We start from the raw sequence: 17,228 nt of genomic DNA on the forward strand, positions 1-17,228 counted from the left end.
TTCCTTTAAGAGTACACCCAAAACGAACGGAAAAGATATTGTTACTTTTGAGCATTTTTTTTGACTTTTTGTATCTTATAACCGCCCATTATTTCCTTCTCTCACTTATATACAGAATCTCTCCCGTAGGGTTCCAGACGAATCGAATGGTGGACTCAGATTTTTTGGTTCATTTTTTTTTACAATACGGTATGTGGGAGCACCGTGCGTTTTTAAAAAAAAATTCGCACCTTCATTATTCCTCCCATCAAACGATGAACAACTCGGGAGTCAACATCCTTGGCACATTTGTTCCACATTTTGGTCATCTGAGTCGTGCCCCGAGCCGTTTTATCCATTTTTCTAAAGCTTCCGCTTCTTAATTGCTCAAGATCTTTCGATGGGCGGGAACTTCGGGCAGTTGGGTTGATTTATGTTTTTATCGATGAAATCTACGTTATTGCGATACCATACCGTACTGCGATACCACTGAATGACTTCTCGGCTGTAGTGGCAAATCGCCAAATGTGTCCAAAACTTCACCTTCATCAGCTTCACTGCAAGGTAGTAAGCGATTTTTTAGCCATTTTTGTACAGCTACAGAGTCCATCCTCTTATTCGTCACGAACACTTTGGTCTGTGCTTCGCAGCTGCATGTCCCTTGCCGAATCATCAGTCTTTTGGCAAATATTTCCGTAAAAGAAAACTTAAACTTCGCAGGAACATCTTCTTGTGCCGCCACTATGTAGAATTTTTGGCCAAGAACTTTGGCACTGAACACCGTGAAATTTATATTACAGAGAGTGGGCGCCTGGTAGCGGTCACTTTCCGTGTCGCTGCAACACAATAAGTGATTCCGGATTCTAACTAGACAGAACTTTAGGGTATCGTACTACTTTGACAGCGGTTTGCTTCGGCTGGTTTTGCATTAGACGATACCTTACACGTTCCTTATACTTTACAAATACTTCGCCCACTGTTGGCTGTCGGTGCACGAAGCAAAACCGAGTAGATGAAGAAAGCATTATAGTTTTCGAGAATCATTCGAGCAATTTTACTCGCAAGCAGGAACTCGCGTACTCTTCTACAGTCGCTGATTAGTAAGACTAAAGAGTTTGTGCGTGCCGGTGCACATAAGCTGCTGCTCTGGCGAAAGCATGAAGAATAAAGAGTATTTCAAAACCGTGTGTCTCGTTCTCAAGCAGAAGGGGAGTGAAAGGTTTTGTTTCTCGCTTGCTTTGCAACGCCTCGCACTTCTATTATTAGCAATACCGCTATTGAGCAGTGGCATGCTTATTGTTTATCCGTGCTTTTGTGTAATGTGATTTTACCCTTCCTTTTACACGCTTACTGCTCTACTTTATCACGGCCTGTTCCTCTTGCCAAGTACCGCTACTTATAAATTCTCTGGCGATGTTTCGTTGTGCGTTCTTCTGGTCAGTTTTATTTATAAGACCATTAAAATTCGTCGTAAAGGAAAGGTAAGTGGTTGGGAAGCCTGAGTTTAAATACACGCTTAAGTACATTTTGACATCGAATGGCCTGATTCTACTAAGATTCGAACCCACGATCATCCGTTTGACAAAGTGGACTCTGTGATCTTGCGACTACACAGCTCCATAAATTGTGTATCTAAATAATATAGAAAATTTTTTGGTAACCTTTTGTGTTAAAATCATGTTTGAAGATTTTGGAGTACAGTCATACCTCGATATAAGGCAACCTCGATATAACGTAACTCGATATAACGTAACTTTTTAAAATGTATAGAAATTGAAAATAAATGATACAGCAACTGTTTTTGGGCTATAAATTGCTTCAAAAAATGTTTGTAGTAAGTTTTGAAGCCAATGAATTTCAAATGGGCATAAAAAAAAAGTTGCCTTATATCGAGGTATGACTGTAGTAGTTTCCTTTACAAAGATAATTTCAGCTTATTCTTATTTTACAGTTTTTTTTAGTATATCTGGACACTGAGTTAATTCAAAGCTCTTTTTACTTGTTTATTTCTTCAAACAAATCAATTACACTGTGTGTATCGAATATCGAAATAAAAAATTGAGTTAGTTGTTTATAGGACACGACCGCAAGTAACGTAGAATTATGACAGTCTGTCTTATGTCAATGCATGTTTTGGAACAGGTTTGGGAATACACTCGATTGGAGTTAAGCAAATAATAGTGAGGAATGGTGAATGTCAGCGATAATTCTCTTTCATCTCTCTTTTTTCATTAGTTGATTGATAAACTTAAAGAGAAGCATTCATTTTGGATTACCATTTACCGATTAGCAGGTTCCAATGGCTGACACTACCGGACAGATCTGGAAATTACTAACATGTCCAGACATGTTCAGCAATGCGGTGCAGTGCTGTGGTCCGCCGGCTGGTCCGTCTGCTGTGGTATGTCGCATTCGAACGAATCGCCTGCTCAGCTTAGCTGCGCTAAAATCAGCTGCTGCTCTGCCGGCTGCCGGTTGCGTCAGTTTCCAATAAAAGTCAACCGTCCTTTTGCTTCAGTGAACGATTATACAATGAAGACTAAATTTCTCCATACTAACTTTTATACGTGACTACTGAGAGTTAAACTTCCGGTAGACGTATCTTTATGGACTAGAGCGAATAAAACAACACCAAGAACAACAAATTGGTTGTAAAGTCAAATCGTTTATATACTCTAGCGCCGGCAGTTCTGGGGAAGAAGGCCATGTTTCAGCTCTGATTTGTCGAAACATGCGTTTAACAAGTCTCTACATTTTCAATAGACCAAAATTTAGCATCACAAAATCACAATTTTTCGAATTATGGTAGACGCACAGCTGATTTTCGAATCAATTTCTGTAAGAACTAAGGAATTTGGCTACAGACTGACTGAAAGAGGACAATTTTATTTTCATTGTTTTTGGGTTTTTCAATTTGTACCCTTATATATGTTGCCGTAAGACGTAATTCTACGTCAAAAAAAAAAAAACAAATATTGAAACAGTTTTACATACTACCATAATAGATGGCTAATTACAATGAAATTATTATCAATTTTTGACAAAATTGATTGCAATCGTCAATTGCTACGATTAACTCCTTTTTATTACCATTTCACTTTGTTGACGAGTAGGTTTATATCTCTTCGAAAGATAAGTCCTAATTGCGAAGACAAACCCATTTTAACAATTATTTAGTTCAATATTGGTGCGTCAGTCAATATTTCGCATGAAATACTTAAGTTACAATCATGTAGAAAATCAGTGGAAATGGAAAGAACCAGAGAAAAAGGCTGTTAATGTAAGGTTCCCAAGTAACAATTTAAGTCGTATTGCATTCTTTTAGCGGTTTCCATGACCAATTTCGCAAAATTGCTGTTAAAACTAAAAATGCTATCAGAACCTCCTGATAACCGCTATAAGTTTGCTTTACAGCCAGGTGGCCCACCCTCGCCAAGCTTATTGAATCAATTATAAGAATGGCAATAAAACTGCTTTAAAACCACATGGAAAGAGTACCGCATACTATAAGCAGCTGGCATTACCTCTTTAAGAGCGCATTAAGTTTGGTTGCATTATTGCGCTCTGCTACTTGCCACAATAAGTCCAAATTAACTTTTCATTGCTTGACAGCAACCGCAATAAGTTGATTTGTTGTGCCGTTCCTGCACACACACCAGAACATCACGCCACTTTTTTTTTAATAAGGAAATCTCTCGTCGCGGGAGAAATGTTTCACCTGTGTTGGTTATCATCGTGCAATCGATTTTATTTGATGGTGATATTGTAGAAAGATAAGGAATAAGGAGGGGTTTTTGGTAGGTTTTGTAGCTCTCAAGCATATGCGCATGAAATTTTGTCGTGCATTTTGAGATCATAGGCGCTTAAAATTTATGCGCCATCAAAATAGTACGGGCTTACAAAAATGACCTCATTGTTAGCAAAAATGAATTGGATTGTTTCAGCTCAGTTTTTCAGAAAAAAATCTTGCCGTGTTCTTCAATACAGAGATAGATCAAAATCAACTTTGGATATTCAATTTATTAGTTAGTCAGACGACGATTCGATTTTCGTTTCAAGATTATAAAAAGTTTCAAAAATATCAATATGGCGCGGTTGGTAATTAGTTGGCATTAATCGTAGCCGCAATAAGCCTAGTTCAATGATATATATGATGTAAGGTGCGGCAAAGGTTGGATGCCTGTATTATTAGAGAAAAATATGGTAAACCCCTAGGGCCTAGACAACTTTATTTTTATGACTGATAACTGACTTGATAACTGACTTAACTTAGTTTAATTGTATATTGAATAGATTTCGAAATATATCAATAGTGTCTTGCCCCTATCTTATTTTTAAGGACGCATAATTTAACGACATAGGAAATTATTTTCAACCAAAACAAGAGAAACTGGCGATAAAATTTAAAAAAAAAAACTACCGAAAAGTACTAAGTTTGCTGTGTTACTTTATTAGATTTTTGGAGTTCTACGTCATCAATGTTCACAAATGCGCTGCAAGATGCTCTACAGCATTTTACACACATCTTACGGAGACCGCGACAGAATTCTGCATGACACTAAACCAACTCAGCCGCTTTTGCCTCACCTGTATGTATATCATTGCCTGCATATATTTGTTTACAAGTTTGACAGGTTAAAACTGGGCATTTGAATGACCGCAATAAAACTGGTTTCTATGTTATATGACAGCAAGCTGGAGTGGTTTTATGGGGCAATGGATAGTAATAATAAAACCAATAATAAAGCAAAATCGCATTGACTCGTGCCGGTTTTATTGGAAGTTTTATTAGAGTTTTATTGACAGCTATCAGTGTTCATTACGACTTGCTATTTTTGGCAACGGGTTTAACCGCCATAAAACCGTTGATAATATTCATTGCTGTGATAAAACCGTTAGAAAACCAAGTAGCTATAGAATTGTTACTTGGGTTGTTACAGCGTCGAAAAAGCCAAAGAACTGTGGATTGTGAACTGTAAGCTGCATTCTTTTAGTTGGTAACAAGAAATTTTTATCTTGCTAGATTGCATTTTTAATTTGGTGAATTTTTTGAAGGTTATTGGTTTGTTTTGATCAAAAACTATAATTGCTATAATCATTTCATACCAGCCGAAGATGTTCGGAAAATGTTGAGATTTAAACAAAATTCAATGATTTCGACGTTCATTATACCGTACTGCATCAAATTTCGAACATTTAAGCTTTGATTGAATTTCTTGCACTGAAAATTAACGAAAATATAATTTTCTCGTCAATCTTAAAGGTTTAGCATGTTGGTTATTTTATTGTTGTTGCAATTAAGTGCTATTTTTATGGATTTATGTTTTCTTTACGAAATTAACGAGAATTCAGAACTCGGCTTTGATTCAAATTCCGAACACTTCAATGTAATCACAAAGAAACCGTCTCAACACTGACTGTCACTTTTTTCAACGCCTGCTGGTTCCCTGGAAGTGGTCCTACAGTAAAGAGCTATACATCACTGGATGAAGGACATTCTAAGGAACGAAATGGTATATACTGCCGTGAGATGACAATGTGACGTAGATCCAAGTGATCAGTTTTTCAGTATGGCCCAAAAACGAATAAATTTTTTGTCACTTTTGTATTGAAATGAGTGCCAACGTCACTTTGTATTTTTTTTTTATTTTATGCGTATTTTTTACGTATGACTAAGTAACAACGAAAAGGATGATACCAAAAGATAGGTCTTCGAATAATGAACAAATTGGCATAAAAACCTATACACGAAAAAATGGCACTTACGTCACTTTGTCACCTCACGGCAGTATAGTAATCATACCTTCGATTACTTTAGCTATAATAATGTGATTTTTATTCAAAAGTATTCGAAGTTTGAATCGTAACGGTAATTATTTTACAAATCCAAAGGTTTCTGATTCAAATAGAATGTGTGGGTATGCTAAAGCAAGGAGCTGCGTAAGGTTACAGAGTTCGCTTCGACAAGCGGGTTGTCTTCAGATTCCTACCCACTAACCCTGAATTCTACAAAACATCGATGGATTCTTCCTGGCAAAATAAGTCCCTTCTTATAAGAAACATGGACGGAGGGACACATGGTGGAAATCTTTACAGGGAATTATGATAGGCGATTTTTTGTATCGTACATTCGGTATAGTAGAGCAGTAAGCGCTAAAAATAAAGATACCTAGGCAATAGTTTACACACACGTACGGATAAACAACAAACAAATCGCTTACTCTTAACAGATTTATGTTACTAATAATAAAAGTGTGGAATACAGTAGACACCCGGACAATATCACAATAGATCAATATTTCTGATCGCAGTGAGAAGTTCATACAACGAAAAAGTGAACACACCCTGTTTTCCCGGAGTGGACTCATCACTGCGACCAGAGATATTTGATCTATTGTGATATTGCCCAGGTGTTTTCAGTACTCGGCAGTGCGCACTTCTTATTATGATGGTATCACTATTGAAGTAGATAGGTGACACATTTATCATATCAGCATCTTTTCATATCACCAATTTTTGATTTCCTGGAGAAAGACTTCACCTAATCTTTCTCTCTGGCCAGGTTTATTCTAAGAGGGACTTATTATGCCATGAGAAAGGAGTGTTATCGACACCTCGTTTCGCGTGCCAAAATCGCCTATTACAATTCTCTGATGGATAAGAAGGTCTCATTATGTCAGGAGGAATAAGTTTGTCAATAAATAATAAATAAATTTTTCTGGCAGTTAAAAGATAAAGCGATGTGGTGAAGCTTCATCACATCGCTTTATGATGAATAATTATCGCCAATAAATCTTTTGGCTTCGTACTTTCTGAAGAATATTCGTTGATCGATTTTGAGCATAAACACAAACAAACGAAATCCTTTTCTCCTTTCTTCTTTTATGATAAGGCGATTGCTTGCCTAATTTCTCTATTCCATCATTTTGCATGTAAGCTGTCACGTCAGCTACTATAACTGTTGTCAACGACACGTCTACGTAAACACAGTGGAGCAGAAAATTGTGAATCTTACAACTACTACAGTGAATGAAGGCGCTGCTTATTGCTTTCAAAGTGAAATAGCAGCTGAACTAAAAGAGTTAGATGCTTGGTGTCAGTGAACAACTTGTAGAGTAGCCTTCAGCGTTTGATTAGGTTAAAAATAAAACCCATGTTCATCACACATTTCAGATGTGTTCAGACGTCATACCGATCAAACAAACCGCTATGGCCCTAAAAATATTTGTAATCATAAATACCTTCCCAAAATAGCATTTTCAGTAGCTTCTCAAAAATGAGTCGTGCTCCAAAAAATTAAACCAATAGCATAAAATGACATTTTTTGCCAATAGAAACGTCTATGCAAAGTTCCAGCCAAATTAAAAATGACAATTTAAATGAAATATTAAAGCTGGGACATTTTTTGTGGAACTGCTCAGTATTAAAAAACCTATCGCTTTGTTAGTATCACACATGCTAGTGTTGTATGTACTCATTATTCTCACTAAACATAAAAAAACAGTAGTGGCGTACTAGTTGTAGCATCAATCGATTATGATATATGGACATATATGGACATAACATGTGTATCCACTTGGTCTCAGTAGACAGGTTACTACGTTAATCGCGCGATGTACAATGAATATTTTGAAACTCAGCTTGGAAAACAGCTACAATTGATGGGTTAACACTGATGCTCACCAAATTTTTTTCTTGCATCTTATAGAACTTTTTCTCAGCTTTCCAATGCTGGTCTCAGATCGAAAATCGGTAGTTGCGAACACGGTCAAAATCGTATTTTTCTGATATAATCCAAGATGGCGGCCAAATTCAAGATGGCGGCCTAAATTATGATCACTTCAAATGAAAGCCCTATCATTTCTCTCTACAGAAAAGTGCTACTTGTAGTACTTTACATTACGAATTTTAGAGATATAGCTCAAATAATACATCAAGAATTGCAAAAATTTCAACTTTTCTGAAAACTGTTTCGCCCCTTGGTGACCAAGGGGTCAACAAATTCGATCAAACAAAAATGGCATTATCATTTTTTCTCTATTTCTAATAACTATGTGCATTTATATCAAATTTGAAAGACCTTGTGCACCTAGTGGCCTAGTTTCAGCGAGAATTGCTCAGTAGTTAAATTTTGGCCATATGTGTAGAAGGGTTTTTTTTATCAAAAAGGGTTCTCTATTACCTCTTGAATAGGGTGGCGACTACCGGGAAAAACCGGGAGAATCAGGGAATATCAGAAGGTTTAATTTTTCGATCAGGGAAATCAGGGGATTTGAAAAGTCATCAGGGAAAATTTCAGAGGCTTGGGATTGTTTTACAAAGTTAGTTCTGAATTGAATTTATTTCAGAGCATTCGATGTGGACGCTCACCAGCAACCCTACAACAACACTCAATAATAATTAGGTTACTAAATTTGCTTTTTCCGACGCGAAAACGAGAGTACCAATCAATGCCAAATGAGTTCAGAATCTGCAAAAAATAATCGATCTTTTTTTGATTGACTGAAACTATGTACTCGTACTTGGTTCAGCAAACTAAGTATTTGCTCTTGGTAGAAGTATTTTCCAGAAAAGTAAATTTCAAGAAGAACGTATCCATTCTAGCACAGGCTTCATTTAACCCTATTCCCGCGGAGTGTTAGGGTTTTTCCTCGCTAAATGACCTTCAAACTCTTCTTACTCAGCAACCACATGCACAATTTGCACAAACTTGAAGATCTGATCTGAGTTCCAAAAATTTCAAGTATATTTGTTAAACTGCAATCACAGTTCAAATTTCAGTTGAATTCCCGCGGGGAATGCACGGGAATTTTTTGTTGTACAGTAAAACTTTCTGCGAATGAATTGCAAGGAACTGATGATACCTTGTACAGGGCTCGTAGTGACCAAAATATCAAGGAAAAGTCACTTTAAATTTTTCGAAATGTATCCAAATAAGTACTAACAAGTCATTCAGTAGTGCGCGCATTTTATGCTAATTACTACATTTTTTCGTTAAAACCAGTGGTTAGACGAGATTTTTTTCCAGTTTCTTGCACTTCATCATCATCACGTTTACAATTCCTTCAGAACTATTGACACACCTTCTAATATCGCCTGAGCAAGCTTCACTATCGCCATTGTCATATTCCAGTAATCAAAAATGGTGATTACTTTCTTGCAATCAATTGACAGAAGACTCAAAGACTTGCTCAATAGTTTGAATGTGTTCATAACTCGGAATATAGTGAGTCCAATTAAAGACGAAGTCACACATTGATCTTTCAAACTAAATTTCTATTTTTTAACAACGGCTTTTACCCGTTCACACATAAGTTCATCAAGTAGACAGTATGTGCAGTAGGGAAAGCGAAAAATAAGCGAACTGGAAATATGATCACACGTTGATGTTATCAAATTTCTATTAATTGGATTTAATTGGAACTAGCTTCAATGAGATTAAATCTATCATTAAAATTTTGAAAAATACAAAAGCACCTGGTGACATTCTAATTAAAGTTCTTTTTGAGAAACTCTCAGAAATTGTTTCAATATGAATATTTAGCCAAATTATGGAAAAATGCCAAAAATACTCCAATTTTAAAGCCGGATAAGGATCCAGCTGAGGTTTCAAGTTGTCGACCAATCAATTTATGATGATACGAGTTAATAAATTCGAAGGTTATTCACGTGGAGCTGCTCTTCTATACTCAGAAAAAGCATTCGACAGTGTTCAGAATAAAGGTTTGATTGCGAAATTGTTAATTTCTTATTTTCTAATTTTTACAGTCAAGATTTTAAAATAATTATTCAACTGATCCAACCAGAATTCCAAATCTGATTGATTTTCTTGTCGAAATAGGTGTGTCACAAAATAGTTAATTGCCCCTCAGAATTTTAGTGCCCTTAGACGTTTCAGAAATGCTTCAAGTCTTCAAAGACCTCCATAAAGTTTTCCCGTAAGTAAACGTAAAAACGACGAACACAGCGAGTAATTACCCTGCGGCCTTTTGACGCACTTCTGCGTTTACCAGAAGCACCAAATGAATAGGAATGGTTAAGAAACTATAATTTATAGGGTACTTTTTTGAACTTTGGGACAACTTTTTTTCTCTGTTGTCATACAATGCAATTTTTATTTTCAATTTTATCAAACTGGACGTGTTTCTCAACAAAAATATATTTTTGTTCAAGATTCAAGTTAGTAAAAGCGAAGCTAAACTGTTTTAATTACTGGTGCGAATTTTGGCAGGAACCAGTTTAAGTCTGATACGTTTTAGTTTTGTGATTTAGGTGAAAAAACCTATGATAGGGAAAAAAATTTGGATCAGGGAGAATCAGGGAATATCAGGGAATTTAATTGTGGAAATTGAGCCGCCACCCTGTTAAAGAATTTTAAGTGAGTTCGCTAACCTGTATATAGGCTTTTTATGTTCTGAGTTTTATGAAAAAACTACAGATTAATGAATTGCTGCAGTTACGGCAAGCTTTGAGTTCTTCTGTTTTAACCTTTCCGGCATTTTATCTCGTTTCTTGACGAAAATCACGAAACCAACCGTACAAATAAAATAGTACTATCGATCAGTCTTGAAACATTTTGTTCTTCATGGTTTTGCTACCCTAGCAGCAGAGCACCAATCTGACATGCTAGCGAAAGGCTCAAGGTCATGCTTAGAGATAGTACCGGGTACCGGTGGAGCCGAAGTTCTTGGCCACAGCACCGTTGGTATTTCCCGCACCATAGCCAGACGTATGGCGGAGTTAGCGTGTCAGGATCCCATAAAATTCACCGAAACGGCCGCATTCACTAAATTTATTGCCTTTTTCCTTCGCGTTCTCTTAGCATTCCGGATGAACAAAAAAAAAATCTTTCACTTTCCCAATCACCCAAATCCGCACGGAATAATAGTGCCGCACGTGGTTTCTGACAAAGTGTTCTTTTTTTTCCTCCTCCAGGATCCCGCAGTGTGCTGTGGCCATGCATCATTGGGTCGGACGACTGCAGTAAGGTGCCCAGGGCGCAGTGCTCAATTTACGGTTTTTGCCAGTGTCCAGCGGGCCATGTGTTTTCCACCGATGTTACGCGCTGCTTGCCCGAATCGCTCTACGGGGTAGCGTGCGAGGAAGCGGTGCAGTGTTCTCATATGCTTACCGGTGCCAAGTGCGATGGTGGCTTCTGTACCTGTGACACCGATTACACCTACGTTCGTGGACGATGCCGTCAGCTGGCAAACCTGCACGAACCCTGCACTGATGTGAGTTTTTATTTGATTTCATTCCAACGACGGAACGAAGCTTTCTTCTAATTTGTTTCCTCTTCTAGGACATTGACTGTTTCTTCAGCTACAATCGCGAAGCAGTTGTTTGTCGGAATAATGCTTGCGAGTGCGCACTAGGTTTCTACGAAAGAAGTACAAATGTGTGCCGCCGACGAGTTTCTCGTGAGTACACACTAGACCATTTATTTCCGAGTACAATTGTATGCAATCGACACATTCGGTCCCATTTCAGTCGGCGACGCTTGTCTGGTGAATGAAGACTGCAGTGGAGATGAAGTGGAGTGTCTGGCCGATAAATGCACATCCACCGCAGAATCCAAAACATTTCGCGATGTCGGTATTCAGGTTAGATCACTGGAAAAAGTGGAGACGAAAGAGGCTTCTTGGAATAGTCAACAACAGCAGCAAACTAGTAATAGCCGACAGAGCAGTTTCAGTGAAGAGCATGGAGGTCGCAGGGATAGCAGCACCAGTGGATCCACCGCTAAGAGATTTGATACCACCGCAGCATGTATGTTACGGCCACTCATCGTTCGTAAAACATCTTAAATTAACAAACCACGAATCAAACATGAACGTGATTAAATACTGTCAATTATTTTCGCAGTTGGAGATTCTTGTGCGGAGGAAATGAAGGAGTGCACCGGCTTGCGCTATTCGGTGTGCAAAGTGGGGCAATGTCACTGCCGGGAAGGTTTCTACAACGTTGATGGTGCTTGCAAGGCGGAACTTGGAGAACACGTTGATTTCGCAGAAGATTGTGGAGGTGGAAACTTTTCTCCGGAAGGTAGATGCGTGTGCGCGAACAATCAATTTTACAACTATCATATGAGAACATGCTTAAAAGGTAAAGATAATTTGGTTTAAAAGTCGAAGCTGATTAATTGACGGTGCCGCGTTTGTAGGTGTCCTCGGTATTAACACATCCTGCACGGCTAGCAGTCAGTGTTCACCGTACGGTGAAGCGTACTGTACTTCCGCACCGCCGAAGCGTTGCACCTGCTATCCGTACGCCGAATACGATGCAAAGCGGCAGATGTGCGTACGTAAGACCGGTTACGAGCAGTACTGCGAAGCAGATCAACATTGTCCGCTGGCAAATGCTGAGTGTAGTGAGGAAAATACGTGCGTTTGCAAGACCAACTATTTCTATGTCAACGAGCGTTGCAAGGCAGCGAAGGGTGGCAGCTGTGATGCCGCGGATGACTGCGGATTCGATAAGGCAAAATGCGAACCGGAAGCCGAATCTGAATCGAAACAGTGCGACTGCATAAAGGGACACATCTATCATGATCAAACCTGTTTGAAGGAAGCGGAAGAGTACGAGGAGGAATGTGTTACTAACGAACAGTGCAGGCCGCTACTGGGGTCTCTAGCCAAATGTATGGACAACAAGTGCAAGTGCGATGAGAGTGGCACGCACTACAAGGATGGACAGTGCCAGGTCAAGAAGAGTGAGTATTGATGTTTTTTGCGCTGTAATCACAAACAGCTGTATATTTCCGTTGCTTTTTTAACGACAAAAAAAAAACATCTATGATGCAGATACTTGAAACAATAGAACCACCGGTTCAAAAATGTTGTTCAAGTGGCTGAGTACTTTAGGGTGATGATCTGTTGTGAAGGAATTTTCTCACGACGTAGCACTACTGCAAAAACATCATATCAAGAAGACTGGGAACTCTGCCTGAGATTGAGCGACAGTTTCGGTAGTGCAGTCTTTTGAGTAAAAGTGGAACTGACGCATGCTAGTGTGTGCTGGCGATGCGAGCGCAAGCCGAACCCACAGACTGGACCACCACATACGCACACTCTGTCTTCGCAGCGATGTAATTGGCCCTGACGACTCTGTTGATATTGGTTTGGTTTTTACTTGCGAAAGTGAAGGAGGGAAATACTTTTGCTTTTGTTTTCACACATAAATTGAAAATTGCATATGATAGTTCGCGTAGGTGCGAACAGCCTTGAAAATATCTTTTACTTGTGTCAGGGCCAATTACCAGCACTTTCATAGCAACCTTCCACCTTTAATAGATGGAGTGCGCTGTTTGATTTGACGCTTGTCGTTTATATGGGATAGATCCAGAGATGCCAGTCTTCTTGATATGATATTTTTGACTACTGTATATGTGAGTATTTTGTAGCAGAAGGGTTTATATTCATTTTAGACCGACTGGGGCCAATTCAAAAGGTAACACCCTGATGTTTTTGGGGTAGTTATTGTGTCGATATATAACTACACACTGGATCCAAGTTCAGCTTTCGGTAGACTACAGGTAGCCCTTCGGAACCAAAAAAACACAGTAAAAGAGTTCAAATTTTAAAAGCGGTCTGGGAGCTTCCGGTTTTCTCTAAATTATTTCAGGGTGATTAACTATGAGAAAAAGGTTCTTTTATCCGAAACATGGTTCATGGTGGTCACCAAGTGATCCTTCGGAAGATTCGGAACTACCATAAGAAAGATCCACTTTCAAAGGTGGTCCTGGAACTTTCCTTTTTTCCGAAACCTCTCCTGGGTAGTCAACAAGACGAAAATGAGCAAGTGACCTATAGGTGAATCAAATCAAAGAGAATGAATTGGAAGCTTACATGTGAGCAAGTTGAAAAATTGCCTGTCGTAGCTAGACTCCATAACGCCCTCTCTAAAGATCACACTAATGGACTTGGCCGCCTAAAAAATGAAAATGGTAAATTCACAACAAATTCTCAGGAAACACTTAGTGTCATGATGGATACACACTTTCCAGGACTTCTATATAGCTCATCCTAGCTCAATTCATGACGAGGGTGATGCTCATGGATGAGCCAGTGTAACATTTACGAAGTCAAGAGTTGAATGGGCAGTGCATTCTTCAAAGCCTTTAAAATCGCCAGAGCCAGATGAGATTTATCCAGTGCTTTTACAAAATAAGCAAGGGTTTTATAGTCCACTTTCTAGTGGAGATGTTCAGGGCTAGCATGATACTAAGCTACATTCCTGGTAAATGGCGAGAAGTCCAAGTCATATTTATTCCTAAGGCTGGAAAACGTGACAGGACAAGTCCCAAAGCATACAGACCAATCAGTCTAACTTATGTCATTTTGAAAATGATGGGAAAAATCATTGACCTACATATCAAACTATTATATCCGAACAGTAGACCACTGAGTAAATACCAGTTTGCCTATCAATCTGGTGAATCAACTGAAACAGCACTTCACACAGAAAAGTCTTTTGATGCCAAAGAAATCTCACTGTCCGCATTTCTAGACATTGAGGGAGCATTCGGAAATATTTCCCACGAATCTATAAAGAAAGCGTTGCGAAAACGTGGTTTCGACATGTGCATTGAACAGTTACTATATTAGCAAACCGGTTAAAGAGCAAAGCCTTGGTGCTACATTCCGATTCGGAACTCGACCTTCTGTTTATTATACACAGACTTCGCAGCCAACTGTTAAGTGTACAGGACAATTGCGGGGCCAGCGCTACGATCCTACTAACACTAACAGTCTCTCCCGAGCCGAGACTCGAACCTACGACAACTGGCTTGTTAGGCCAGCATCGTATCTCGAGACCAACTGGGAGCGAACCGGTTAATCACAGCCAAATTAGATAGATCAACTTTAACGATAGAACCTACAAGAGGTTATCCGCAAGGAGGGGTTTTATCTCCTTTATTCGGGTCTCTCGTAGTCGATGATCTTCTTAACTACTTAACAAACCTAGGATACGAAGTCATCGGGTTTGCTGATGACATTACTATCTCCATCAGGGGTAAATGAGGATCTACTCTAACTAATAGAAGGCAATCCACCCTAAACTACACACTCAAATGGTGCAAGCTGGAAGGACTAAACGTTAATCTCTCTAAAACAGTCTAAATCCCATTTACAAGAAAGAAAAAGTATAATATGGCAACTTTTAAGGTGGAAGAAACACAGTTGGTGCTAACTGTGTTTCTCCCACCTTAAAGGTTGCCATATTATACTTTTTCTTTCTTGTAAATGGGATTTAGACTGTTTTAGGAAGATTGACGAACTAAGTACCTTGGTGTAAAGCTCGACCATAAGCTCAACTGGAACGACCATCTAGAGTATGCAATCTCAAAAGCAAACAACGCTCTTTGGGGTTGCAGCGATGCATTTGGCAAAAAGTGGGGACTCAAGCCGAGGATGATTCACTGGATATACTCGGTAATAGTGAGACCCAGAGTAACTTATGTTTCGCTAGTGTGGTGGCCCAAAACTACACAGATATCAGCTCAGAAGAAGCTGGATGAGCTACAACGTCTGGCATGCTTATCAACAACAGGACCAATGGCCAGTGCACCATACAAAGCATCAATATGTACAACTTGATGCTGAAAAAGGTGCTCTAAGGCTCAAACGTGTTGAAATTTTTCAGGAAGGGGTTTCCTAAGGATCATTTACGAATCCTCAAAAATTTCCAACTGAACATCTTAGTAACCCTGAATGAAGACTAGATGGACTCTAGGACTAACTTCCTTTTCTTTCAAAGTGATTGAATCCAACCGCAGCGAATGGGAAGAAGGAGCTCCTAAAGTTCGTCCATAATCAGTCATATTTTATACAGATGTCTCTAAAATGGACGAGTCTACAAGCGCTGGGGTCACTGGACCAGGAATCATATCAATTCCAATGGGGCAGTGGCCCACAGTTTTTCAAGCTGAAATAAATGCTATTTTAACATGCACAAATATTTGCTCAGCAAGGAAATATAAGTTTGCCAAGATCTGTATTTGCTCAGATAGTCAAGCGGCCCTCAATGCATTAAAAGCATACACATGTCAGTCGAATTTGGTATGGGATTGGATTCAATCCCTACGACAACTAACTGCAACAAACGTTGTTAATCTATCTAGCCGATCTATTAGCAAGAATTGGTTCTTCAACTGCATTCATCGGGCCGGAGCCATTCTGTGAGGTATCTTCATCCTGTTTGAAATCTGAGCTCAGAGGCTGGGAATCAGTGATGATTGATGCCCACTGGAGGGAGGGAGTTTACGCGGTTTTGTTACGCGGATTCCGGAGCTTACGCGGTATTTTTTACTCACGCGGATTCGGTAATTTTTTCACTCGGATTCGGGAATTTACGCGGATTGGGTATTTTCTTCACTCGGATTCAAGAATTTACGCTGATTCCGGAGTTAACGCCGTTCTTATACGCGGATTCGGGAATTTGCGCGATTTTTTTTACGAGGATTCAGTAATATCTTCACTCGGATTCCGGAATTAACGCGGATTCGGTAATTTCTTTACTCGGATTCCGGAATTTTCATTCTGTCGACTTTGTTAGGGAAAGAAGCATTGTGCGACCAATCGACATTTGCGTTTCGACAAGCCTTGACAATTTTCAATAGTACAATCGTTCGAACAATCAGATTACAACTTTCTGCATTTGGACGGGTGCCTAGATGGTTTTCCAATCGTTTGCTGCAAAAATTACGGAAATCAGTTAGAAACTGACTGAGTATACAACGTTTGAATTTGGACAATTTTCGTGACGCTCTCGATGTTTTCGGTTTTCGAAATTGGATCCTTGTATTGAAATTGGTCCCTTGTATATGTTGCCGTAAGACGTAATTCTACGTCAAAACAATACTACTTGAAAAACGCGATACCTCAATCGATCAGTTTACCAGAATAGCATACTGCCCCTTTATCACTGCCTGCTATTTTATTGGAACTTGATTCATTGCCTCTATTTTTAAATAATGGTTACATTTCTTCAATACTAAGTATGTTTCCGGCTTCTTCAATGTTTCCCATAATCTGCCTGTTGATTTTGGTTTTTTCCTCTGCCAATTCTAGTGCACAGCAGTGGAGCGCTCAAACAATTTTGGTCGCATTCGTTCTGCTGCAACCCATTTTTAATGAATGCTGACAAATGACTGCCGAAATCATAATGTCACGCTTCTTGCCAAGAGGAATCGTTCATCCTCGTTTTGTCGTTGAAGATGATCGAGATCGACAAAGTGACAATTTTCT

General features: G+C 39.1%; 1 protein-coding gene across 6 annotated transcripts in view; it reads left to right on the top strand.

Annotated features, from left to right (window-relative positions):
* Nucleotides 1–17,228, top strand: part of LOC129717855 (prion-like-(Q/N-rich) domain-bearing protein 25) — a 50,885-nt gene that overhangs the window by 32,229 nt on the left and 1,428 nt on the right. For all 6 annotated transcript variants that reach the window (XM_055668077.1, XM_055668078.1, XM_055668075.1 and 3 more), the window contains 5 exons: nt 10,915–11,213; nt 11,282–11,399; nt 11,470–11,748; nt 11,845–12,084; nt 12,143–12,691. In XM_055668077.1, the coding sequence (XP_055524052.1) occupies nt 11,103–11,213; nt 11,282–11,399; nt 11,470–11,748; nt 11,845–12,084; nt 12,143–12,691 (1,297 nt within the window). In that variant the 5' untranslated portion in view covers nt 10,915–11,102. The remainder of the gene's footprint in view (nt 1–10,914; nt 11,214–11,281; nt 11,400–11,469; nt 11,749–11,844; nt 12,085–12,142; nt 12,692–17,228) is intronic.

This window comes from Wyeomyia smithii, chromosome 1, assembly GCF_029784165.1.
Source record: "Wyeomyia smithii strain HCP4-BCI-WySm-NY-G18 chromosome 1, ASM2978416v1, whole genome shotgun sequence".
In the NCBI taxonomy this organism is placed as follows: Eukaryota; Metazoa; Arthropoda; class Insecta; order Diptera; family Culicidae; genus Wyeomyia; species Wyeomyia smithii.